This window comes from Osmerus eperlanus, chromosome 15 (genome assembly GCF_963692335.1).
Source record: "Osmerus eperlanus chromosome 15, fOsmEpe2.1, whole genome shotgun sequence".
In the NCBI taxonomy this organism is placed as follows: domain Eukaryota; kingdom Metazoa; phylum Chordata; class Actinopteri; order Osmeriformes; family Osmeridae; genus Osmerus; species Osmerus eperlanus.
In genome coordinates, this window is record NC_085032.1 from 13236837 (window position 1) to 13264556 (window position 27720).

At 44.8% G+C, this 27720-nt stretch overlaps 2 protein-coding genes across 4 annotated transcripts; both read right to left on the minus strand.

Annotated features, from left to right (window-relative positions):
* Positions 1 to 2921: 2921 nt before the first annotated feature.
* On the minus strand, positions 2922 to 14902 carry crispld1a (cysteine-rich secretory protein LCCL domain containing 1a). 2 transcript variants are annotated; one of them, XM_062480092.1, is made up of 15 exons: positions 14598 to 14902; positions 13639 to 13894; positions 8006 to 8124; positions 7696 to 7828; positions 7476 to 7591; positions 7189 to 7289; positions 6884 to 7072; positions 6065 to 6125; positions 5879 to 5945; positions 5653 to 5783; positions 5519 to 5562; positions 5336 to 5408; positions 5170 to 5245; positions 4869 to 5002; positions 2922 to 4303 (listed from the first exon to the last, which is right to left on the minus strand). In XM_062480092.1, the coding sequence occupies exons 2-15, from the start codon at positions 13828 to 13830 to the stop codon at positions 4252 to 4254; spliced, it is 1488 nt and encodes a 495-aa protein (XP_062336076.1). In that variant the 5' UTR covers positions 13831 to 13894; positions 14598 to 14902; the 3' UTR covers positions 2922 to 4251. The 2 variants fall into 2 exon arrangements, with proteins under 2 accessions (XP_062336076.1, XP_062336075.1); XM_062480091.1 differs by having other exon boundaries at positions 13639 to 14043.
* Positions 14903 to 22535: 7633 nt separating this feature from the next.
* On the minus strand, positions 22536 to 27370 carry pi15a (peptidase inhibitor 15a). Of its 2 annotated transcripts, none has more exons than XM_062479565.1 (6): positions 27217 to 27370; positions 26671 to 26997; positions 25613 to 25731; positions 25083 to 25215; positions 24842 to 24957; positions 22536 to 24134 (listed from the first exon to the last, which is right to left on the minus strand). In XM_062479565.1, the coding sequence occupies exons 2-6, from the start codon at positions 26941 to 26943 to the stop codon at positions 23999 to 24001; spliced, it is 777 nt and encodes a 258-aa protein (XP_062335549.1). In that variant the 5' UTR covers positions 26944 to 26997; positions 27217 to 27370; the 3' UTR covers positions 22536 to 23998. The 2 variants fall into 2 exon arrangements, with proteins under 2 accessions (XP_062335549.1, XP_062335550.1); XM_062479566.1 differs by having other exon boundaries at positions 27233 to 27363.
* Between the last annotated feature and the right edge of the window lie 350 nt (positions 27371 to 27720).

Here is a 27720-nt window from a genome sequence, read left to right on the forward strand (position 1 = left end):
ACCCTGCATAAGAACTCCTCGGAACCTCAGCACGTGTTCTCATTTTGAACAGTTTACAATATAATTTGAATGCAGCATTGTTGTGGTTAATGGACAAGCTGTAGTTTACGACCCACTGTGGTATAAGGTCACAAACAGCCTTTTGTGTCAGTGGTGGTGAAAGTATTTCAAGGTGGAAAAGTTAGGTTTTCTTGAAGCCTCAACACTAAGGTTTTAGCCAAAAAATACAAACACAGTACATGTGCATGCAGCACACACACACACACTCATATACACACACACACACACACACACACACTCATATACACACATGCACACACTCAAAGAAAGTGGTAGAGAGTGACAGACACAGAAACACACACACACATCTGAGACTTTATCATAAATTCCACCTGAAGTGTGAAAATCAATCATCCCTCTCTATATTTTTTATATAAAGTGATTTATCCACGCAAATCTAATATCTGTTCTGCTTTTGATCTCATTAGACCCTACCTGCACGGCCCAGTTTTCAGAAACTCAATGAACCTAACAAAGTTTCATATCCCCCAGAAAAACAGGTGCTAGTGTTTCAGCAGTCAAAAGTAGAGTCGGTGGGTAATGAACAGCAATTCAAAATCAAACGTCTTTCAATTTGTCAAAGGGTTGTTTCAAGAACATAAAGAGAACCCAAAATAACTGAAAGGTTTATAAGTCAACTTGCCAAAGTTGCTTCTTAAGCGAGAAACCGTTCAGTGTGTATGTAATATTTTTGGATCATGGGAGAAAAAACTCACCCCGTCCAATTTTTTATGTTTAGTTCATCGGCCAAAGTAAAGCTATGACAAGAAGAAACACAGACGTTACAACAGGTAGCCATAACTCACCTCTGTGTTGACAAGCTCTGAGACTGCATCCCCACTGTCTGAATGTGGTTGAAGCTGGTGGTGCAGGAGGCGACATATAACATCAACAAACATAAGAGTCAATGAAAGCGGGAACACATCCAGTGTGTGCGGGGCCCGCAAAGGCATAAAATAAACATGTGTAGTCACACACTCACAAACACTGCCACTCACCCACACATGCATGGCACACACATGCACAACACCCAATCTCTCTCTCTCTCTCTCTCTCTCTCTCTCTCTCTCTCTCTCTCTCTCTCTCTCTCTCTCTCTCTCTCTCTCTCTCTCGTCTCTCTGTCTCTCTCCCTCCCTCCCTACCTCTCTCTCTCACTCCCTCTGTTTTTCTCTCTCTATTTCTCTCTGTCTCTGTATCTCCTCAGATATATCAGATCTGCTGCACACAGTCTCCCAGGCTGCTACCAGCCTGCTACCATGCAGCGTTACACTTAGAGCAGGTCATTGCAGCTGAGGAAACGAGCAGAGAAATGACTATTTCGAAAAGAAGAAAAATGATAATCTTATAAACAATAACAACATCAAAACAACTCTGTGGCATTTGAGCTTTTGTCTTTCATCCGTCTTTCAACGCTCTGTCTCCCACTGTCTCTCCTCCGTGTCGGTCTGCCTGTGCAGCCATGCGTCCGTCTATCTTTCTCTCCATCATGTCATGTGTGTATGTATGTCTGCTCATCCATTGGGTCCTCAGTGTGTGTGCAGTGTGTGTGTGTCACACCTCCAGCTAAACCAGTGATACACTGGTTGAAGGAATAATTCATAAATCAGGCTTTAGCCAGGCGTTGTCATTCACCTTTATGAGACGCTACCAGATCCATTATGGACAGTCCTGCCAGTGACTTCCAGGATTGTTTTTAGTTTTATGCTCATATTCTGCGCAGTTGTTTCCACATATTCGCTCTACTAAAACAGGATAAAGAGCTTTTATTCCTTGGAGGGAGGCTTTCTCTATGTTAGCATTATCTTCTACCCCCTTCTTCATTTTTTTCTTCCTCTTCATTCTTCCTGGATAGCTGATCCGCTTCTTGTGAGAAGATTCAATACAAACATTCTGTCCATAGATAATATCTCCAAGGCCTTTCTCTCACTCACACACATGGTACGCACCCACACATAATTCCAGTCTTTGTCTGCACCTTCTGGTTAAAAGCCAGCGTGCCTGCTAAGTGGTCTAACATACAGTGTAAGGATCAAAATGTCTCCATGCTTTGTCCTGTATGGAGCAAGAACTATTCTCCCCCATGTACAAAAACATCCCTCACATTAGTCCTATTGAAACCGTTTCCCACCTTGTGGCAAAGAAAATATTTGTCAAATCATCTTTTTAGTTTTTTCATCCCATCACCCTGGTTTTGCGGGGCCAGTAGCGGCATGTGCATCACATCATAAACCAACACTGTAGTACAGCTTTGGTTACGCTTCCCCATTCTGTTCGGCCAGCAGCCTGAATCCTAACCCACTGGCCCCTCCAATCAGCGGGTGCTGTATTGCAACCAGACATCAACGCGCTGCGGCCAGGCTGCCACACCTCCAGCCTTGAGTGAGATGAGGGGTGACAACTCATCTCCCCAGTGACTGGCTTGCTACGGGGGGGGGGGGGGGGGGGGGGGGGAAACGGAGGGATGAAGGGAGACACTTCCCTTCTGTGTGAAGGAGCAGTGGACTAGACCTGGACCTCTGGAGGTGTTTTTCCAATCACTGAAGAGTCATGTTTGTCTAACCTCCTGGACCCGATAAGGGCCATGGGCCTTGTTCAAGTTGAGAAAAGGAGCTCAAGTTCCAGTTAGTACTACTACATTACTTACTAAACAAGAAACATTTCTGTGAGACACCAGGGAAATATCTAACGGATCCCGGCCAAAGAACCACAAAACATCAGTATGTTGGCTGTTCAGGGATAACATGTACTGTATTACAGTCAAAATCACTAGGGAACTCTGTTGTGTTGTATTTAATAATTTGCTAAATTCCCTGGAAAAAAGGAGGAAGGAGTCCTTAAATATGACACAAAAGACAAATAGTTGAAATGTTTTATTGCAAAATGAACTGATTTTCTCTAACAAATTGAGGTAGGGAAAATGCATGTACAAAGACAACATAGCAAATTGTGTGTTTCCATTATGCATCATGATGTTGAAAAGACCTGTTGAAAACAAGTTGTTGAAAAGAGCTGTTTCATAAATAAAGTTTTATTGTCTACCACACAAATATCAAGGTCACCAGAAACAATATATTCTGATTTAACATGCGGGTAGTAGGCATGATTACATTATAAGTAGCATCTTTGAATGTTGTGTGTTTTATTTTTCTGTCACAAACCATTTAGTGTGCGTACAGTACAGTACAGCTAAAGGTCAGATGAAGGCTTTATATACCCATGTACTGTAACTAAGTTGTACTTGTTGTTCTATAAGATGGTCTTTATTTCACAGTCCAATCAGACAAAATACTTACTAACTACAATGCTAAATTTTATTTTTCTTCACAAGCACCATAATCGAAGTCACGTTATGTGACACTGACAACCGGAACAATTACGATGTCGGGATTACTGTGTGAGAAACAGGTGAACACAAAGCAAGAACTCAAGCATGATGGGAGAATAAAGTAGGATTGTATGTCCTGGATGTTTCTGTACTTCCCGACCAGCAGGGAGCTCAACCTCTGATAAACATTATCTTACACAGTCATAACATCTCTATAGGAATAATGACACAGCAAAATTATAGCAGCATTCCTTGACTCAACTACCCATAATGCAATATAAAAACTCAATACAAAAATAAATGCATCATAATTTGCACCACCTATATTCTTTAAAAGGACAACCACAAAATCAGAATACTCCAGAGCACCAGTAACGTGCCTAACTTGAACAAGTTTAACGCAACATGCTCTAAAAACAACAAAGAGATGAAAAAGAACAGCAAATAATATGGTTTATTATCTTTAAGTGCCGACTACTGTATCTTTTTTACATTTTCTGTCAATTTGTCAAAGAGGCAAGACAAAGGCAAACCATTACAAAACACAAGGAACAAGATCCACTTACAGTATGTGCAACATAACATATGATGAACGTATAAAATATATTTACAGTTTATACCATTTCCCTAATGAGACAGCATCTAAGTAGGAGCATAAGAACACCTACCCATAGCTCATCCCTAGCTCTGCGTTTGAGTGTGTACAGTTTCCTTTCTCGGTTTACGTTGCCGTGGAGACGATCTGCAGGCAAAGGCAAGGTCGGCGAAGCCTAGCGCAACCCCCAGGAAACAGACGGCGGGCCGACGGACTGCCTGATAAACATCCACGTGCTCGGTGTGTTCGGCCAGTCTGCCCTGTAGGGTTCTCAGATCACCGCGAAGACCTGGAAAGCCTTTCCTCCTGGGGGGTTCTGGAGGCTGGAGGACGAGAAAACACATCCAGAGGTCAGGCAGGGTGTGGCACGCGTCAGGAACAGAACCCGTTCTGCCACTGTTCAGACGCCAGGATGAAAGACACAGTCAGGTGAGATCAGACTTCAGTGGTTCATAGAAAGACATCCACGTCAAGTTAGAACAAACACAGATGACAGATACAACTCAGACAGTTGGGTTCTGGCGCTCTTCAAAACAAGCACAGAAATAGCTGGCGTTCATACGCCAACAATAAAATACATGAAAAAAGTGACGTGTATGAAGGGATTATTGAAAAACAAATAGATGATAGACAGACACAAACACAAAGACTCCTGCCATGAATCCAAACCAGCACATAGAGAAACAGAGACAGATAATTTTGACTTTTTGAGTATTTCATACTGACTACCCACTATGATGAAGAATACTTTCCATTCTTCCTCTCAGCATTTCCCTCTCTCAGACTCCCTGACTCTCTCTCCTCCCCGACTGGTTTAACGTGCTGACGAGTGCTAGCCACCAAGGCCAGATTAGCCAGCAGACTGACGGATTAGCCATCCAGCTGTACCTCTCGGAGAAAATGCCGTTTTGGTACGAGGCGATGTACTGTTTCCGCTTGTCCACCGGCATCACGTCGATGTAGCCCCCCACATCGTTCCTGAGGACCCCAGCGTGCACTGCTGACCGGCATATGCTGGACTTCTGGAGACCCCGACGCCACAGACAACAAAGTAGACAACGTTGAGTTTCTGCGTTTCAGAATCTCACATCGTTCCAATTTTGTATCCATTACAAAGGTCGCATAATTTCACTTTGAATTACAATCTATTTAAATATTTTGTATATATTTCTAAGACCTGATGACTTACGTCTGAGTATGTTCTGGTGCCGATGACCCGTGATATGTGAGGGTTCTCTTCCATACAGTTACTAGGGCAGTACAGTCTGAAAAGAGTCAGGCTAAGTCAGTATCAGGCAAACTCTGTATCAAAGAGAGAAAGTAGAAAGGGAGAGAGACTCGAGGTTGAACAGTACCTTGGACAATGCTTCACAGGCTTCTGATAGGAACACAACTGTGCTGCGGTCGTCTCACAGTTAATGGCTTTAACTAGAGAGGGGATGACAGACAACACAAGATTCACAGAAGATTCAAGTGAGACACCAACACGATGACTTCTGTAGTGTAACTGATGAAGAAGATGACACAGTGAAACTGACCTGTTACTCTGTCAACAATAAAGGCATTGGCACTCTGGTACTTCCTGTGAAAGAGCACACAAGGTGAGTCAAGAACCGGAAGGATATCAAATTGCATCTCACCTCACATCTATAGATCATCAACATGACCTTACCCAAGGGACTGGACACCATTTTTGTTGGATTTGATGAAGAACTCCTTTCTACCTTGTCTTGTCACATCCAACCACCCTCCGTCGTTGTCTATGACACCGGCATGGAGGCCAGCTCTGCAGATACTCGATTGCTTTGAATCAAATCCAATTCAAACAAAATTGTATTCATGTTTCCATTTGAATTGAGTGGATACAGATGAATACTATCTGTCTCTGTAGCACTCACCATCTCATAGTGCACTGTCCCCACTACTTTCCCTCTGCTATCAATACAGCCAGCTGGACACTCATACCTGTAGACAAATAGCAAGGTGTTGGTGTCGCATTCATTCAAAAAATTATGGAAAACAATGGATTTTGGCTGTATTGATCGTTTGTTCAAAGGTCGAGTGTGAGCAAATGATTCCATTACCTGTTACAGGTTGTTCCTTTGCATTGATCTCGTAGTTTAGTATCACAGGTCACAAGTTGAGCTGAATTGCACAGAGACACAAACCCACACACAAACAGACACATAAACACACACACACACACAGAGCTGTTAGCCTAGCACGAGCCAGCATGCCTTGCATGTCCCCAGCATGTGGAGTAGCACCTCCCTGAGGCATGGGCTCCACTATAGAGAGCCTTGAGGTGGATTATCGGGCTGTTCTTTTGATGCTTCCAGAACGAAGCATTCCTGACGCAGGGCTGAGCAGGGTGGTCAGTCGAGAGAAGCAGGCCTCAGCCTGGCCCCCTGCTCAGGAGAGAGGAAGCCATTTAAAAACCACAAGCCCCTGCCCACCCGTGCCCCCCGCTCTTTACTGTGCAAGCCAAAAGAAAACACACACACGCAGGAGATCTCTGCTGAAACAGAACAATAAGACATTCCTCCCTGCTCTAAAGAGTGACTTGCAATATTAAGTCTGCTGAAGAAAAAAAACTGTCAGGGTGAATTAAGGACGTGACAGATAAAACCTGCAGAACTTCAAGGCAATTTTGAATAAATTGCACCAAAACATTTCCGTTGAGGTTTTTTTTTTTTCGCTACCCGTTTTGCTTAATCAACAATAACCGGTATGAGATGGAGGGTTCTTAGAATTCCATGGTTTTGACCTGCTTTTGGAGAAAGCACTTTTTTGCTCCTTCGACTCTAAAGCCCAACCATCCCACCCTCAAAAACCAGAACCCGTATCCCCCCCCATGCTGAGAAGAAACCGGACCCAGAATAAACACTTAAATGGCCGCTTACACATCTGCTGTGTGCTGACCACCTCGTTCCTTTCCAGACTCTCAGAACGGGGGTTGGTGGTAGTGGCCGGGGGGAGGTTGGGTTTGGGGGCCCGGGACCGAGGTTTCGGGGGGTTTTGCGGTGCCTCTTGTTCAATGAAGTTGTTTTCCTCTGTTTCCTCTTGTGGAGTAAGGGATTCAGAGCCGTCGCCTGCAGGAAAGGGAAGGAAACAGTTTGGGTTCAGAGCGAAGGGCTGCTGTTTTGCTACAGGACCGGACATAAAAGAGCAGGCTATTGGGCTCTCCCTTACACAAACCCACACGCACCTTTGTAGCAGAGGTTGTCCATGCATCCCCCTCCATAGCTGGGGGGACAGGCGGCGCATGGGGTGCCATGTTTGTAGGGGGCATGGCCCCACCAGTTACCTCTACAGGTACAGGTCAGATATTACAGGTTAGTGGAACACATTATCTCTGACAATATGCGAAAAATCCCTTTATTTTGATTTATTTTAAAGTCTTAATGCTGGTTTACTATGTACTCTCTGAAAATGTGGAAACTGTATACAGTAACTTTAGTGAAGAAAAAAAAATACTTTTCCTAACAGACGTACTTTGCCTGATAGTTGCAAACCAGGTAGACAGCTTTGGCCCAGATCTGACCCCAAACGTTCATGTTGTAGCACATGTTGATGGCACAGCCGATACGATTGCTGGTGGCCCACACCAGCTGTGGAAACAGGAAAGCGAGTTAACAACATAGGAAAACACAGTCAACCAGGCCCACACTGGATACCCCCATGTTCGGAAGAAGTGGTACAGTCTACACGTTACCTGTGTATAGTGTGTGCAGACTGGACCGGAGCATCTGTAGGGGCAGTAGGGGTCACACTCCTGTGGGTAGGGGAAGGAGAAGTCTTTCACCTCGTCATACCACGCCTGGACGTGAAACGTGGGGGGACGAAATCTAGGATGAAACAGAGTTAAAAATAAATAAAAAAAGAGTCAGAGCCAATCTTAAATGTGTCGTTTATGTTCTGTGAGGCTCAACGTGAAGTCAACTCCTAACTGTACACAACGTGTCAAGTGAGAACAGAGTGGTTTTAGTTTCAGTGGGCTGGATGTTGTGTGGTGTCTGGCACACCTTCCCCAGTGAGCCCCCAGGTTCTGTCCTATCTGAGGCAGGAGGCTGGCAGGCCCGTGCTCCCATAAACATGTCTCCGCCCACTCCTCCGCCGTCCTCTCCAGCTCGGTGTCCCACGACTGCAGACAGAGAAAGAGAGAGAGAGAGAGAGAGAGAGAGAGAGAGAGAGAGAGAGAGAGAGAGAAGAGAGAGACGCGTGAGGGGACAGAGACCCGGAGACAAGGCTCTCGACACAGAGCACCACACGTGGACGCTGTACGTCAATACTGTTCTGCTGAGGCCGACCGGGAGAGACGACGTAGACCCCACGAGCGAACGCTACGCTGCGGATATGCTGTTGCTGTAAAGTGAACGGCTGGAGAGGGATTTCCCGTTGGTTGTGCTGGACCAGGCAGAGGCTTATTTTCCCTAAAGATTGAGGTTATTCAAAAAATGAGAAGGAAAAAGAAGAAGAGAGACGAGGCAGGCTGATTTTCCTTAAGTAATACATCCCATATGTCTGCAAAGGGGTTCAGTATGGCTGCCCCTTCTACGATGCCCTCTCGCCAAGTTTGGTTATGGTCGGAAGCAGAACACACCAGCCGTTCTGGAGGTTTTGCGGCGCATTGCAAAGACTGACGTTTTTCACATAGTAAAATAACAGTAATCGTTTTGTTGAAGGTAACTCTATTTTAAATGCACACCTTAACTTTCACCTTGGGCTGAGACACCCAATACTTGGCGATTGTGTAAGTGTGTGTATATAAGTGTGTGTATGTAAGTGTGTGTATATAAGACTGCGGGTGTCAGAGCTTAGATATTTCACACGTTGGGCCCTGGAAATCCAAAAGTGTGGCCCCCCAGTAAATCTCAACCAATCACAGGGTCTAAAATAGAGCCCCCCCTTCCACTCTCCCCTCATTTTGTGCCCCTAAAAACAACTGCTGGTCTCCACATTTAGTCCTGCTGTGACACAAGCCTGCCCGGCAACAGGATGCCTGGTAGTGCTTCACATTAACTCTCTAAACAAGTTCCACAGTTCATTCTGGGAATTTAAAGCAGCTGAGTGGAGCTGTTTGGTTAAAGATGGAATGTTGAGGCAATGTTGATAGACTGACACTGCCATGGCAACACAAGGAGGTATATCAGATACCTGAGAAGGTCTGTTTTAAAAAACGTTGAAGGAACGTTGAAGGAACGTTGTATAAATAAACCAAGGGGGCCTTCCTTGGTAATGTGGGGGGAGGGGGGGGGGAGAGTTCGTTCATTCAGCACCTGTGCCTGTATGTGTTTGTGTGAAGTACATACTTTCTGAAGTCCCTTTTTCTATCTGTAGGGTGGACTGTACAGTAGTGTATAACACTTTCTGTTTAGCACAGCAAGGGAAAGGATTAAAGTATCTGTAGTACTATAACTCAGATAATGGTTCGTAGACCATGGCTTTTCTTTATTACACCCTTGTTCCCTAGCTATGTCATACTCTTCATCGATTTTCCTGACAAGTAACCCTATTTTCCCTTGCCAAAAGACTAATCAATGTGTTTACGCTGGGAACTCAACCGCAAAACATTACCGATGAAATGTGGAGATTGGAAAAATAGTTTCTGAATCCCTCAACTTTAGAAATGTGAGCACAATGTAATCCTGTGAATGGCTACTTTATAAGGGTGACAGGAGTGTTTTAGACCACAAGTGATCAATCCAACGGGGGGTCACTGAGTCCATTCGAGTGAGCCACACCAACTTTTACCAAATCTTTAAAAAAAAAGAAAATAACTTACTGTGGTTTTGAATGATTACAGATATATGTTTTCAAACATTAAAGTAACATAATTCAGTGAGCACATAAAAAAGTGGCAATTTTCCACATGGTATACAACCACTTTCCCGCAAAAGAGAAGACGGACAAAAAAAATTAAACATAACCATGCGAGTTATAAAAAAAGCTTTTTACCAAGACACATTTTTGGGATCTCTTGTGTTTAGTGCTTTGTGCTGCCTGAATGTCAAAGTGCTGCTGTTTGCACAGTCAAACCAGTGGGGGGGGGGGCTCCAAGCCCCAGCCTCTGACCGCACTTCTGCTGGGGCTTGTAAAGAAAAACATGTCCCCTGCTAAATGCTTTCAGCACCGTGCACACTGCATTGTTTATTTCACTTAACACCTCATTTACGTCCAGTTCTTTTTTCGTTCTTTTTTTTACTCTTGGTCATCTGGTCTTGCATTCCTACTGGTGCAGAATGGCGAACTTCCCTTTGTGAGTTTGAGAGAGAGAGAAAGAGAGAGAGAGAGAGAGAGAGAGAGAGAGAGAGAGAGAGAGAGAGAGAGCGGCAGAAAATACAGTGCACATGAGAGTGCGAGAGAGATGGCGCACTGAAGAAAAAAAGACAAGATAGAGAGAGAAAATAAAGGTGTTGGTATAAAAAGATGGTTGGCCGGGTTGTGAGGAAGCATGCGAAACAAGTGTGAGAAATAGAGGGAGAAAGAGAGATAGACCAAGAGGCAGACAGGAAGAATAAGAGACTGTTTATCTGAATGTGTGCATGCATGTACAGTATGTGTGTGTTGACAGTTCAATGTCCAGACCACCAGTTGCATTCCCACAACCACAGAGCAAGTCCTGCCATTGTCACCCCAGTACGTTGTCATACTGTGAAAGCTTGACTCCAGACCCGAGAAGCCTCTCTCTCTAGGCAGCCTTTGACCAGACTGGCTATTGATACCCTTTGTCAAGTACATCATTCCTCATCCGCTCCCCATAATGCTGCCTTCTGATTGTGGTTTGGAAGACGAAATCAACAGGGGTAATGCCAAGTTGGTCTGAAAATTACTCTGAAATGTCAACCAAGAAATACTTGACTCAACTCTGTAAAGCACTTGATCACCAGCAGACTGCCCGGGATACGGTGCAGATATGTTTAACAAATGCTCACACTTCCCAGATAGAGAAGAAAAATCAACACAGCTTCCTCCCAAAATGTAAATACCAGCACCTCAGCTCTAACTGGAAACTAGCCTCACTCGCACAAATATCAAAGCTAGGATGGCCCTCTTTCACAAGATGTCATCTGTTTGTCATACAGTGCTTCAAACCCTTACACCCTACTGTTTATATCAGTAGGTCAACCTGGGAGTGAGGAGAATGCCTTAGTCACTCCTGGCTCTGGGAGGACGGAGGGCCGAGTGGATGGCTGTGGAGTGAGTGCTTATCCAGGAAAATCGTCTCAGCTGCTGTGTGGGATCATGCCAGAGTGGGAACTGAGCCACGCGGATCATGGAAAGAGAGAGAGAGAGAGAGAGAGAGAGAGAGAGAGAGAGAGAGAGAGAGAGAGAGAGAGAGAACGAGAGAGGCAGAGAGAGAGAGAGGGAGAACGAGAGAGGCAGAGAGAGAGAGAGGGAGCGAGAGGGAGAGAGGAGAGGAGTTTTGGCTTGATGTTATCTACTAGAGCTGCTATTATGATTACTACCGAGGTCAATAGGGTTGTTCTGTAATACTATGATAAACTACAAACCCAACTGACCCACAGTGTGTGTGTGTGTATGTGGGGATAAAAAAGGGATAGATACTGTAGTGAGGCATGGTACCAGAGAGTACAACAGCTATAAAGCCGATTCTGAAAGTTACATTTATTCATTTAGGAAGCCGGTGTGGGAAAAATAGAGAAAAAGAGATAAAGAGACAGAAAGAAATAGAGATTGAAAAACAGAGCCCTTTGAAAAGCTGGGCCGAGGCCCACTCTGCCCCTGCACAAAAGTAAGGCAGTTAGAGCAATAATACACTTGATACTGCATGCCATCCTCCACAATAACAGGATTACACAAGATTCTCCAATCATTCTTCGCTCCTTCATTTGTCCCTGCCTTCTCTCTGTCCATTTTGTGAGCTCTCCATCATCATTCTTTTCGAAGGTTTCTCATACTTGTATTTCCCATAACTCCCTCTCCAAATTCCTCAAACTTTTTTGTCTCATTCTGATCCTAGCCTCTTCGGATGTCTCACTCTCCTGACCACATCGTCAACAGCCCCTCCTATTTCTCCCTTCTCCCAACTCTCCACTGTCTTATACAGCCTCTCCTCTCCCTTCTTCATTCCACACTATCCCCAATGTCCCTGTCTCTCTCACGCACACACATCAAACACGCATTAATTCAGTCCCGTCTTCCTCTTTCACACACGCACACACTCTCAAGATCTACCTCTCTCTCTTCCTCTCTCTTTTGCAGTCTTATTGTTGCACGTCTCTCAATATTTCACCCCTGGGTGCCCCTGCAGCTAAAAAAGTCAGCCAACTGTAACAGGAGCCAGTAGGCTGCGCTCTGCTGCCTCAGCACCTCCTTACTGGAGCATGTCCCAAACAGGGGGCTGCCACGAAGGGAGACAAACCTTCTGTCTCTGTCTCTCTCTGTCTCTCTCTCTTTCTCTCTCTCTGTCTCTGTCTGTCTGTCTGTCTCTCGCTCTCTGTCTCTCTCTCTGTCTGTCTGTCTATCTCTCTCTCTCTCTCTCTCTCTCTGTCTCTCTGTCTCTGTCTCTCTGTCTCTGTCTCTCTGTCTCTGTCTGTCTCTGTCTGTCTCTGTCTCTCTGTCTCTCTCTCTCTCATACACAAAAACACACAGAGAAGAGGTCGCAAATACAGCTTCTCAGTGACCCAATCAGCCGGTCCAGAGATTAACTGGAGTGAATTTCTTATTTGTGTTGCCGTCATCACGTATCATCCTCCCTTCTTCTAGCGCTTTCTCAGCTGAGATGAAGGGAGACAGACGTCAATGCACCCTGCAAACTTCATCTGAGACAAGCAATCTTAGTGGCACTGCATTGCACAACATCACTGTCAGGATCATAGTGGACACAATCAATAATGTGCATCTGTTTCCGCTCCATAGAGTGCTTATGTAGAGCTGGCACTACCAGAAGGGTAATGGTTTCTGTGAGTACAGCACAGGACCAGGCTGGGTGGGGAGGGCTTCAGGGGCGCAGGGTGGGGGTAAGGGGGGGGGGGGGGGGGGTATATGGAGCGGGAGGGAAGCTGATAAAACGAGAGGTGGTCTCAAACAGCTGCTGGGAGTGTGCTGCACATGCTCCGTGAAAGGTGATCCAGCTCCAAACAAACACACACACACACACACCCTCACACACAACCAGAGACCCGATGAAGACAGTCTAACCACGCTCATTTGTATATGTAGAACAACAAACAATGAAAGGAAAGTCCCGACCACAGCACCTGATGCTACAGCAGGGAGTGTTTGAGTTAGTAGCAAGGGGTATAACACGGTGTGTTTGTGGTTCAGCCCAATGGGCTCCGTGCCAGCAGGTCTGGTGACGCGGGCGGAGGAGACCGTGGCGTGCCCTGCTCATTAGGCATTAGTATAGGTCGCGAGGAGGCCACTATTTGGAGAAAAAAACAACATCTCACAGGACTTCAGGGGCCCCTGCCTATCCCTCTGACCTGAATACTAGTCTTTTACTGTATTATTGAAGAGACAGCCAAACTCCACAGCCATACTTCTGATACTCCAGCTGCTCTGTCTGCGCTGATACACTGACAACGTCAAGATGCATTTGTCAAAAGAAGCTGTTTTTAGGACAATGAAACCGACTTGTGTTCGGTAGACCAGCTACAGTGTATGGGTGAATTGCTGTGTTGTGGAATCTTACCATGTACTCCATGTTAGAGGCCTGGGGGTAGACCTGTCCTCTCAGCTTGTTGTGCAGATCCAGGATCATTTGCATGTCGCTGTCTGTGATGGCCCTTCGGCCTCTCTGCTTGGCCTGCCACCACTCCCCGTCCTCCTCCAGGTACTTGTCCAGCAGGGCCTCCCAGCCTGTGGAGTTGGGCTGCATCACCATGGAGACGGCCGTCCGGAACACCAGGAGCAGGGACAGACCCCTGAACCATCCCTGGGATGCAAACCTCATGATCGGGGGAAGACGATGAGCTTTTTAACGTCTCCTCTGCTGGAACGGGACAGAGAGGGGAGGTGCAGAGATCTTCCCTTTTCCTTCTCTTTTTTCTCTTTCTCTCTCTTGGTTTATTTTTCCCCTCTTCCCCCACTAAATGAGCTGGCAAAGAAAGACATTTAAGAGAGCAAAACAGTATTATTGGTCTGGGTTCGCAACCTGTATCCAATTCGCTAAATAATTTGAGTCAATATTGAACTTGGGAGGTTGAGTTCATTAGACCGCAGAGGCTTGCTGGTGTACAGTAGAGTCCTGGCTTGGTGGATTGCCATTAGAAATCTCTGGGGGTTCACTGGTAGTAAATTGGCACGCTATTGATAGCTATTTGCCCTACTAGTGTTTTTGACTTCCTTGACATTTCATGCAATGCTGACAGATTTCCTTTTAGTTAAAACTGAACCTCAGATTGCAGCTAAATGGCCATGCACTGTGTCTGGAAGTGTTGAGAAACATCTAAAACCTCCAGGGAACACAACAGCAGCTCTTAAATATCCTGCCATATTTATGTTCCCATGATTGTTTTGGAAACTACGATGATACGCTATGATGGCGTTTCTGAACTGTGACTAAGTGTGTAAAAAAAAAATACGAGTCTCCAAAACCACTAAATATAAACTTCAGTAATTAATCAAGAGAGCGAATAGCCAAGTAATTACCTTAATTCCGTATCAATATTTCCAGTCCTGCGAAGATGTGACGAAGTCAAAACTTACTGCAATATGCAGAATCGACCGTATGAGGCAGCGATGAATACCACAAATTCATGTGGGCTAGTTTGAATAGCACAGGTGACTGGAATGTTGCCACTCAAAGCGCCCTGCATGTGAATATTTTTAAAAGTATGTGTACACTTCTCGAGACGACTTTTTGCAGCTGAGAAGTCTTTCTTCTTGCAAAAATCTTGCACTAAAGCCGCAAAAGCATCACTTCACATTTATCCTCAAGTTGGCTGCACAGTAATGTGACGTTTCTGACCACGCCTTTCCCAAAGTTCTAAAACAACCCACTTGTTCATGCCCACACCGTGTGTATGTGCGTGTCTTTATGTGTGTGTGTGTGTGTGTGTGTGTGTGTGTGTGTGTGTGTGTGTGTGTGTGTGTGTGTGTGTAAATACATAAAGCAAAGCATAGAACAACATAAAATAATTCTTTTTTTGACTTTATTGTAATACCACAGCTATAATGGCATGTGAACAGCTAAACGATGCCTGTAAGCCTTCCTCATGTCTTCATTAGAAGATATTAGGGCGCAAATTGTCTTTATTGTCTTAGGTCTGCCTGGTTACTGGTAGCTCTGTGGGAGTCCACTTCTGACAAGGTATCCACTTCAGCCTGTGCTGCTGGTCATAATTTCCTTGCTATTTATACATTACAGTACCGTTTAACCTGCATTCTGGGAACAGGGAGCTGTGTATGGAATAGATGGTCTGTCCTTTTTCAATGACAAGACTGAAAACAGTAGCCAATTATCAAACCTCCATGAGAGGTGTGTTCTCCCTCCCCTAGAATTACACAAAGTTTCCATGCTTGGGACATAATCCCCTTGTATTCTACCTGACAAACACTATTACACCAACCACTAGCCAAAGCAACCCAACCCTCATTGAGCTAAGTGTTCAGCTACTGGACTCCATATGTGGCCATCAACATCTAGGGTTTTCCACTGAGTCCCACTGGTGGGTCATGGTCGTTTCCTCCTTGTTGCCAGGCTACCTTCTCTGGAATTGTAGATACTGCCTTGTTGTTTGTGTGTCAGAAAAATCGAAGGGTTTGGAAACAGAAGCAAAGAAACCTAGCAACAGAAGTCAATGGAGATACTGTATGGTGGCTTGTCCAAGCTACAATTCTAATGCAGGCGTTGTAGAATTATTATTTTGTCACAACATGGTGACCAGCCAGTGATATATTTTCAATATTAGTGGTCGTCCTCTTACAAATACTAAGGTGGTATGTTTAATGGAGCGAATGGGGGAAACCGGGAATGGTTATTTCTTCTTCCAGGTTGGAGTCTATGCCCACCCCCACTCCTGTACAGATCTAACTTACTTTTCTGTCGGAGTTAGAAAGAGCCCTCACATTGGAGACCCACCGCGTGTTGAACTCCCATAAACCCCAGGTTTACTGTCTGCTCCACGGGTCAGCAGCAGGGGCTTCAGCCACAGCCCTGCCAATGGTGCTCTCTGCGGCCACCCCAGTCTGGCCCTCCGACCCCCCCCCACCCCCTCCCCACGCTCTGCCCTTTCCCCTGGCCCTGCCTGGCCACTGCAGCTGAAATAGCACTCTCCAGCTTCACTCACTGCTCCCAAGGGGAAGCCCCACAGAATAACATTAATTCATCTGCTATAGAATTATTCGTACTGCTCTACATTTAACTTGTGAGAGAGGGAGGGAGGGAGGGAGTGAGCGTGTGTGTGTACATGTGTTTTCTTATGAACAAGTGTGTATGTGTGTGTGTGTGTGCGTTTGTGTGTGTGTGTGTGTCTATGTATTACGTAAATATTTAAGCTGAGACACTAAACATATACTTATTTTTGAAAACCCAAATATGTTTTATGGTTCAGAGACATGAAATGGCTTGTGTTAAATTAAAGTTGTAGCTGAATTATACAAAGACTGACTGTGAGTGCCTGATACAACCATGTTGCAAACTCTGCAACCCCACTATGAACCAAGAGACCTGAGTATGAAGGAAAACACAGGCCATTTCTCACACTGTTGTGATTTACAGTTGGGTAGTTTTCAAGTCAGTGGATTCATTGAAGTCCCTTTGACACCGTCTGATAAATGCTTATTGAATACAACTCCAAACGTAGTATTCAGGGTAGCAGTGAGGATGATTCAACTGTTCAGGTTCAATTGTATCTCAAGTAACTGCCAGGGCTTCTGCAACCCCCACCTTCCAGTTCTGCTTGTTTCATCTCTCTCCGTCATCCTCTCTGTCTTTTACTGCCTCTCTTTCTCCCTCTTGGTCTGGCTGTCCATACTCTCTTAATCTCCCCCTTTTCTCTCTCCTTCTTTATAGCCCCCTCTTTCTCTCTTTTTCATTCTCACGATACTGCATATCTCTCCTAGCTCTCCCTTTCAGTTGGAAGAACGATTCATTTCCCCTCCTCCTCCTCCTCCTCCTCCTCATCCACCTCCGTTCCGTTTGACTCAATATCCCTTGTTCTCTGTGTCTTACCAACACATTCTCAAAAAATCACCCAGGACCAGATGCTGCATTCAGTACACCAGCGCTGCTCTGTGTGTATTCTTGCCAGACTGAGATCAGAGAATGCATCTACACAGCCAGACCACAGCCAGCTTCTTCATCAACAGTAGCCCGGGGACAGAACCACAACCCACACGCTCTAAACGGACCAGGCACAAAGCTGGGTTATCAGGCTGTTTAATTTGGAATTATTCGTGGAACATTACAGTTTCAGAGTTCAAGCGAGCTCCGGGTTGGATGGGAGTGAAGCAGGGTGAGAGTGAGAGTAGAGGTCACCAGGGTCATCTGGTTGCTGGGCTGCTGGACTGGGATGGGAGAACTCTCCATCCTCTGGCACCAGTCCTGCTCAGGCACCAGTCCTGCTCAGGCACCAGTCCTGCTCTGGAAGCTGTAAATGCTCTGGGAGTCAGGTGGCCGAACGGTTAGGGAATCGGGCTAGTAATCTGAAGGTTGCCAGTTCGATTCCCGGCCATGCCAAATGAGGTTGTGTCCTTGGGCAAGGCACTTCACCCTACTTGCCTCGGGGGAATGTCCCTGCACTTACTGTAAGTCGCTCTGGATAAGGGCGTCTGCTAAATGACAAAATGTAAACGTAAATGTAGATGTATGTCAGATTTAGTTGGTCTAACTCTGCCCTCTGCAGGTTCCTTTTTGTCAGTGCACTGCGAAACTCGACAGATCTGCTTGCTCAAATGTGTGTATGTGGGCCCCCAAATAGCAAACTGTTTTTTATTAAATCAAATAGCATGTTCATATCTGATGCCTTTCTGACATTTTACACCACAAACTAATCCACATTCAAGATGGACAAAAACAGACAGGTGCGTCCATTTTGTATTCAAAGTGTTTTATTTGTTATACCATACTGCAATGCTTAGAAACCTTCTATCAGAAAGGGATAAGTGAATCACGTTTTAGCGTAGTTTAATGTTACTAAGTAGGGTTGATCTCTACATCGCAGTTCCTGATTTCCTTTCATCTGCTTCATGATTTTCATCCACATTCACTGATGACCAACAGGGGGCAGTGTCCATCAGTACCTCTTCAAGGCATGAGCAGTCTCACCACACCACTTTCTCACCATGGATTTTAGCATGTGGTCACACAGCTATCTATTACACAGTGACGGTAAGTTCAATAATAAAGTGATTCGCATTCTGATAAAAATCAAGATTAAACAGATTTACCAATGTTTGTCTAGACAAAACTACATGAGAAGGACCGTGAAGACCAATAAGAGGGCCAATAGGATGTCTGTGACCATGTCAATCAGCAGAACTTTAGATGCTAATGAGAGAGTGAGAAGGACACTGTTTGGATGTTTGTGTGAATGTCTGAACATCTGTGCTCGTGTATCCGCTCCACCAAAGCACGTTGAGTCCAAGCATGGTCTCAACGGTCCCCTCTCTTTATCTGAAGTAAACATGAGCGAGCCAGAGTCAGGGAAAAGCTTGTCTGATTACATGTCAGTGGGAAAGCAGAGGGCCCCTCCAGGGCCTCAAGTTGGGAGGGAAGACAGTCCAAGACAAATGTCTCGTAATGTCAGACTTCTCTACAGACAGTCCAAGACAAAGACTACAGCAGGAACTACACAGGAGCTAAACACAGGACACAGGTCACTGTTCGCTACAGTTTGTGTTCTTAAACGTCACCATGGTCAGAGATATCCCGGGAGTCTAACCTTGGGGGCAGCCTGCTTGGAATGCTTTGGCCTGAGACGTTGCGATTTGGGATGAAGGGTGACGTACAGTGATACCCAGGTCCAACGCAGTGTATAGGGTTGGATTACATTCATGTCAGATCTGAGGTGTGGAAAATACTGTAGACTACACTGCAGAGGCACGTTGATATCTCCGGCCAGTCCAAAATCATAAAATATCATGCCAATGTTGAGGTACTTGGATATGCTTTACTCATATTTTATTAGTTCAACTAAAATGCATATTTGGCAGAGCGGAAACCCACCACACAGTACAAATAATTATGTTATAGCTTTTTCATACTACACAGTAGACATACCCTTTCAATATACTTTGCCTCCTCATAAAATAACTGTTGTTTGGATGGGTTGTCTGCCGGCGCGTTACACACGTGATGATGATACTACAGGTCCCTCCAAGCCATGGAGAGCTGAGAGATTTACCCCAATGTTATGGGGATGTTGTCCTAAATAAACGGCAACATGCGCTAAAATAGCCGGCCATGTCACCGCAAATGATCTGTCTACCACTGCAGCTTTATTTTTTCTCTTTTGAAGCGCGTGCATCCGAGCCAGAACGTAGAGCGAGAGAGGCTCAGGCAACACAAGACCTCACCCAGCCAGCCTGGGGGTTGGGTATGACCCAGCCAGCCTGGGGGTTGGGCGTGACCCAGCCAGCCTGGGGGGTTGGGTATGACCCAGCCAGACTGGGGGTTGGGTATGACCCAGCCAGCCTGGGGGTTGGGTATGACCCAGCCAGCCTGGGGGTTGGGTATGACCCAGCCAGCCTGGGGGTTTGGGCGTGACCGAGGAGATTTACGTCTGTGAGGGGTTTTTCATATGTACATTCTAACATCGGAGAAGATCTCAAAACGTTCCTCCATTAGGAGGCCTTAGTCAAACTGTCAAACATGGCTGTCAACAGACCTCTCTGGTATTGAACTCCCACCTGGGGGCATGGACTCTTTGCCCATAGTTTATAAGAGAGGATGTTAGGACTGATGCTAGTGTGACATGCAGTTCTACCTGTGAGTGAAGAGATTAAATACTATGACCACCCCAAAGCTTTTTCAAAAGGGATTTCTTCTTTGGTCTAGTTTACATTTAGTCATTAATCAGACGCTCTTATCCAGAGTGACTTACAGTAAGTACAGGGACATTCCCCTGAGGCAAGTAGGGTGAAGTGCCTTGCCCAAGGACACAACGTCATTTGGCACGGCCGGGAATCGAACTGGCAACCTTCAGATTATTTGCCCGATTCCCTAATCACTTAGCCACCTGACTCCCCTGTAGTTGTACAACAGATGTTTGGGTTCCCCTGTGGAAGGTTGGTGGATTGATCTCACTTTTCCCCATCTATTCTGTATGCATTTCGAAGTATTACCAAGGTCCTTGGAACACAGCAGTACAAATTATGCCCAGAGCGAAGACAACAGTCTCTTCCGCCCTTCAATAACACCTTTTCTCATTTCACACCTTTTTCCCTGCACACCTGAGGTCGGTAGCTAGTTTGGAACAAGCAATGTCTGTTAACTATGTAATGTATTTTCTCTTCTCAGCCGAGCACATCTAGTGAGTAGCCGTCCAGATGCTGTGTCCTGCCTAGCAGACCAGCACAGTCCATTTCATCCAAATTGTTTACGCTGGGATAAGGAGGTGAATATTGACACTGTCCGTAACCAAATTTACGGCCTTGTTTTGCGAACCTTATTTTGACTGAGTTACATTGAGCCTTCACCCTGGATGCTGTTTTGCAAAACAGCAGACTCATTCTAACAGCACAGCCCTCAGTGCTGTTTGGCGCAGAGTGAGGACATCCTCTGGTTAGACAGCCTGGGTCCTGTAGAGAAGTCTTAACATTGTGAGGCATAATGCAAAAAGCTAAGAAGAAGAGAAGACTTGTTTAGAGGGACCTCAGAATCTGCTGTGATTTCAATTTTAGTTACACCACACACATCATGACAGAAAAGATCAATGACAGAAATACAATGGCTGACCATCGATTAAATATCAATCCCAATTTAAAGGGCCCAGTTTTGCACCTTCCTGCACTTTCTTAAAATGCTGAGCAGAGCTGCCTGTAATGCCATCTAAACCCGTTTGTTGGAAATCATTTGCCTCCACCCATCCCAGAATTAATCAGTCTCCCCCCTTTGACGTCTTCCTACCCAAACAAACAATTCACCTCTCTCTCATTGGAGCAAAAGTTACTCATTTCAACACTTATTTTATTTTAACAAGACGGTAATTGATTTTAAAGTTGGATTATTAGGGCATGTGGGGAAGAGGCGGTCGATATGTCAGAGCAATGCAGTGAGCAGCTGCTGGCACCGGTAGTGGCTAACTTGGTCGGTAGGCAGAATGATTCATTACTGTTGGAAACCCCAGCCCTGATTTCAATCTCCATGCTGGTCGTACTGTAAATGTGAGCTCATTCATGCTGTTCATGACAGACGGAAACCCAAGCTGCTTTAACTTCTTTATCTTTAACTGTGGTGCATTCACACAATCGGTACCTCTGGTACCACCATTTAACCAGAAGGTCTTGACCTCACATATCCTACGGCGTTGTGTGCTTGCCTACGCCTTGTACAGTAAGCATACAGTGCCCTCCCTAAGCCTCTAATTCGCTTCATCGTCAGAGTCACATTATCCTGTGTGCATGCTGACTAACCTAAATCCATTTCATTTCCCTGCTTCACTGCTGTCTCAGGGCCTGGTGGATGACTGCTGCCTGTCTGACACCAGGCGGCCGAACTCATCACTGCCTCTCGCTTCCGTCCTGCCCAAGTGACTCAAACAATCACTAGTCATCCATTCTGCTGAAGTTCCGCTTTGTGCAGACTGACGGATTTGTACTCAAGCATACTAATCCATGCCTAAGCTCCTCTGCAAGAGTTTCCAGGGTGTCTGATGGTCCACTAGGCCTGGTATGAAGCTGGCTTGGGACGAGTCTACTCTGAGGAACCCAGCTGGATGTCTGCAAGTACAGGAACTGCGATGTCTGCCCAACACATCAAAACATTTATGGCATCATATTTCCCTTTTCTGATTTTTTACATACCTTCCTCCAGTCTGAGAGGATTTTTAGGCTGTGAAAGCTGTTTGACTGTGTAGGGAGAAATGTCAACTTTCTCTCGCTCTCTTTCTATCCTTTCCATTCTTTCTCTGGTTTTGCTTTCTTTACTTTTAACCCCCTCCCTTTTTATACTTACTAAGTCACTCTGTCTTACAATTTCCCAGCCACTCCTCCCTCTGTCCTTCCCTGCCTCTTTCTTTCACCGAGGTCAATGGTTTCATGGGACAGAGCTAGATGAGAGGGCCCCCAGAAAACGTATCGCTTGCCTTGGTTTGTGTAGACACAGACCCACAAGGCCAAAGTCAACATTTTCTTATTAGGATTCAATTGTAGTTCTGCTGTGTTTTTCTCTCTTCAGCTCAGCCTTTGATATCCGGGATTTGGGCTTTGCGATGGCAGTGTTTAATTGAAAGTGAAAACAGAATATCAAAGAAACGGGATGAGACTGGGTTCCCTGACAGATCCTCTAATCAATATGAGACGAGGGCAGGTCCTGTGAGAACTGACCAGACAGGAGACCTTGAGGAGGACCAGAAGCAGAACACAGTCTAGGTGGAGCGGGATGGTGAACACATAACAAACTGTCCAAATTTAGCAAGAGGGTTTTTTTTTATTACAAAATACAAAACACAGCAGCTGAAGCACAATTCATTGTATAAATACAACAATTCAGAATTTAAATACAGTCAGTGCGGATTTTAAAAATCATGCTAATTGCTAATGCTGGTGTTGTCCTGTTAATCTCTATTTTACATCTAAAAGTTTTTCATTCAATTTTATGCTATTTCTTTACACTGCTGATTTTGCTAAACGCCATTGTTACTTGGTTATCAGACACAAGCCCATACAGTGAATGTGGAAGACTGTTCAGAATCTGACCTAGTTTTTAAAGGAATTTGGAAATAGTGGAGGCATTTACTTGCCAATACTGTCCTAGTGCTTAGTTCATATAAATCACTATAGTCTGCTCAAAATGGGAAATGCAATCATACAATCCATTTCATTCTTTCGACATAAATGCAAAAGGAGAAAACACATTTAAACATTTCTATATACATAACTTTTTACAAGACACCGTAAAACATTCATTTTAAATTAAATATTTCTGGCATATAAAAATGAATAACTTAGAGTATGCATGACGTATAAGGATAGTCATAGTTAGATTATGGTGATTATATACAAAAATAGTGATTTCTTGATATTTGAGAATATAGAAACACTTAAGGTGCATTTCATTATCTCAGAACTGAAAACAAATCTGTGAACAACATAAAACAACTTCAGACAAGGGACATTAGATTTGTCTACTGAAATTTTTCTCCTTGTCCCATCAATCTGGATAATACTGACTGAAACCTGTGAAATGCGCTCAGCTATGACATAAAAGTACAATTATAAAAAGGTTAAGCATCACAATCAGTGCACACTGAAACTCACACAAAGCACCACTAAACTCACTATGGTGACAAAACACCAGCATTACAAAAATAATCACCATCAACGATATTGTAGTGTGACCTTCCAGCTTTTGCCAACTGGCTACAACACAAATTGAAGCTATTATCATGATGTTCCTCTGACCATGACAGGGCCATGTGGGTAACACACACCGACTCAAAGTGTGACACCTTTAGCACCATTGAAGAGAATTAAGCAGCTGTGATTGGTTATTATCAATATTCCATAAACCATTAGACAACAAAGCATCTTGACCCTTAATAATCAGGAATAAAACAATAGTGAAACAGAAAGAATGCATGCACCACCATCAGATATATTCTCTCATAATCTTTCAATTAATCGGCCTTTCCAAACCTTCAAATCATATCAATGAAAAGTTTTTGTACAAAAACATAAAATAATTGTACAGTTTATATACACATCATGAATGACCTCACATCATCGAAACATGTTCTGCCTTTAAATGTGTGCTGGACTCTTAAATAAGCCCTTATATACAGAAAGGCATGGTCCAGGACTGTTGTGCAAATCCTTTCAGGGTAGAGAAGTCCCTATGGCAGTAAGGGAGTCAGCTTATTTAAGGGAGAACTTGGAGGAACCTGTGTTTATTTGAACCAGTGCAGGTAGTTTGTTTTCAGGGCAGGGAAGCACATGTTGTTGCTGCAAGAGCCCCCATAGCTGGGAGGACAGGCAGAGCAAGGGACACCTACTTTGTAGGGGGCCTCTCCTATCCAGTTCCCCCTGGAAGACAGAAGACACACAACCCATAGGTTAGGTTAAGAGGATGAAAAGTTCCAAGTATGATGATGACTACCGGTAATGATTTACTAGTATTACGTCAAAAATGTACTTGGCTCCTCCGCAGTACCCTCATATGTCTCTCCAAACTAGCAGAACATGGTGGGTCACTACCTACATAGCGTAAGTTGAATTAGCTGAGTCAAAAGAGGTGTGTTGAATTCGTTGTCTTAAGCGTAGGTCACAAGTCAGTCACAAGTACCAACAGCCATGAAAAACGACCCTTTGATTTTGGCATTAGGGAAAGAATTCTTCTGGAATTATGTGAGATTCTGGATCTTTTGGAATGCGCTACCCATACACAGTTTGACTTGGGTGGTAGTGGAATGTGTTGCGAAGTTCCACTGTCAAGAACAAACTCTCTCTATTTGGAAATTTCATTTTCAACGTGTAGGTTAGCATTTACATTCCCCCGAGGCAAGCAGTGTAAAGTGCCTTGCCCAAGGACACAATGTCATTTGCACGGCCGGGAATCGAACCAGCAACCTTCTGATTACTAGCCCGATTCCTTAACCGCTCAGCCACCTGACTCCCTGTAGCATGCTTGCTAGGGCTAATCCACACAGGATGTTTGCAATCAACAGTCCATGGATCTAATTCAGGGACCTTACAGTCCTGCAAGGTGTGTTATGTGGTTGTGATATACTTACTTAGAAGAGTAGTTGCACACTAAGTATGTGGCCCGTTTCCACACAGAGCCCCACACATTCATATTGTGACAAGTGTGTACAGCACAGCCCACTTTGTTGGATGACGCCCACACCATCTGAACAAAGGTGAGACACAATTCACAGTGAAACCATGCCATGCTGGCTGAGAGACTTAAATTGGCTTTAAGGGGTCATGCTCATTTGTGGTCATGCTGCTTTGTGGCTCTTTGGTTCCACCCACCTGTGTATAGTGTGTGCACATGGGTCCGTAGCATTTGAGGGGGCAGCGTGGGTTGCAGTCACGTGGGTAAGGGAACACGTAGTCCTTGACCTCGTCGTACCATGGTTTCACCAGCTGGAGAATGGAGCGATAGCTATGGACAAACACAGACAGTCTCTCGTGAGAACAGTAGGTTTTCAAGCCTCTTCCACACAGACACACGGAGACAGTAACAGAGTCGAGTCCGAGAGGTCTTGAATTTGAGCTCTCTGGGTGAACCACAGACGAGGTGTCAGACTGAGTCATGCACTAAGGCTGAGGTCCTGCCCGGCGGGTCAGCGGCCACCGAGAGGTTGCGACTGGCTCCCTCTCGACCATGTCTGGAGAAACTGCTTCTGTTTATTTGCTGGGTTCACAGGAACATTCCAGGACCTTCTGCCGGGTCATAGTAAAAAAAAAAAACCTTGGGGATGGCGCAAGGCTAGGAAATGGCCATGACTTCTCTAGCCAGTCTTGGGAAGTGCACATGTGCGGGGTCAGAGGTCACTCACCGACCCGTCCTGACGGAGAGGTTCTGGCCCAGGAATCTGAGGAGGTGGCGGGGCCCGTGCTCCCACATACAGGCATGGGCCCAGTCTTCCGCCGTCTTGGCCAGGTTCTCGTCCCATATCTAAACGTAAAGAAAACAAAAGCTCTTATAACACACAGAAAATATACACACTAAGCCTCCTCCTCTTCACTGCCTGCCCACCGGTGTGGCTGTGAGAAATCTTTCTCACTTCAACTAACTTTGCTGTGTCATTATGTCGCCAAACTGAAAGATGGAAGGCTACGGGCACTCGGAACTCCAAAACGTTTATTTGTTCCACACACTAACAGTCCGATAGATGTAATGAAGGATGAAGGCAGGAAGTCAGTGAACTTGGTCCTAGTCAGCTGCCCTCACACATGTTTCCTATTCTGAAGGATGCACTGTGCGATGGGGAAACACTTCTGCTCATGACTTCAGCAGTAGAGTTGACCTACATTACCATGACCATGCATATTTGTATACAGATGTAGTGAGGGAATGCACCTTCAAGACAAAGTCAGTTTCCCCCTTTCATGAACCAAAACTATAAAATCAGCTTTTGGCATCCAAGTCAGACACTTCAGTGTGCAACATGGTATTGGCCACTGAGCACATAGTATGTCTAATCTGATGTGTGAAAAGGCATTTTCAGATTTCAGTATTGAGGCTCTCAACACTTTCTCACTAGTGGACCACTGGTGTTACAGCCAAACCCACTCCAAGCAAGGGTCTACTTTGGTGGTCCTAAGCTCCAATGTGCTCAACAGCTGGGAGTGCCAAAGGGCTAAAGGACATTTGTCATTGTTGCTTCCTGCAAATATACATCAATTCATACCAATCAGTGCACTTCAAATATGATACCATACACTCTTAAACTGTATCTCTTTTATACAAAGTCTTACTATGAAAAGGCATGAAACTGACAGAGCTATGTAAACACAAAATAGAATCAATAAGTACATAACATCACAGTCATCACTGTATATTGGAAAAACTCCAGAATTGCAAAGTAACGACTTTGGTTAGAATGTCACTTACCATATACTCCATGTTGGAAGCCGGGGGGAAAACCTTTCCTCTTACTTTATTGTGGTAATCAAGAATGGCAAGCATGTCATTTTGGGTAATATAACGCTTCCTCCTGGTTTTGGAAATATTGCTGGTGTCCGTTCCATAGTTGAACGCTGCGCCAAGATTGGTGAAATTGGTAGCTGGCAACGTGGACACGGCAGGAATACTCGTTGCCAAAACACTTGCTCCACAAGATATGCAGAGAAGCAAAAAGTCTATGGAATAGTACTGAACGTTCATGTTTTATTTGTTAGGATTTCTGACAGGATGTACTCCGAATACTCTTGAATCAATCTGAAATGAAATATAAAAAATCCTTTTGAATTTTCTTTTCAGTAAATAGGCTACATAAAATATGTCGGTAGGCTATGCAACAAAACGATTTATGCATGTATATGAATTGAGCCGATGCAGCTGGCCGTTCAAAATGCTTTGCAAAAGTTCAGAATTATCCCAAAAATCATAGCCTACTTAAAAAAATACACCAGTGACAGGATGGATAGAATTTCTTACTTGGAAAAGGTCCTACCTTCCTTCAACAGTGCTGCGGTATCTTGTGCATGCGTTGCCAAGCGATTTCTTCCCAAGCTTTTGCAACAGAAGAGAGAAGGAAAGTGTCCAATAGAGGGCTGTTGCTCTTGTCAAGCTATAGGAGTACTTGGGCTCACAGTTCGACTCACTGAGTTTATATATCGCAGTGGACGGTGCAGGAAGTGGGCCAGCTTTAAAGGTGTGCGCAGCCTCTCCCTGTCACCTGAAACAAAACATAATTTGGAAGCGTAATGTTTGGTTTCTTAAATCGCGTTCCTGGCAGGTCTTGGTGAACTTCTCACAAAACATCTGCTATAAGTTTGCGCAGCTGCACAAAGTGATGAAGAAACACATAGGCTACTAAAGAGAGTGAATAATACAGTTACCTTACAACATGTCAAAGGTAGAGGTGAGGTCACTGGCTATGTCCAAAAAGACCTGATAGACAGCGCCAGGTTATTTTGTATATTAATTAACACAATAACA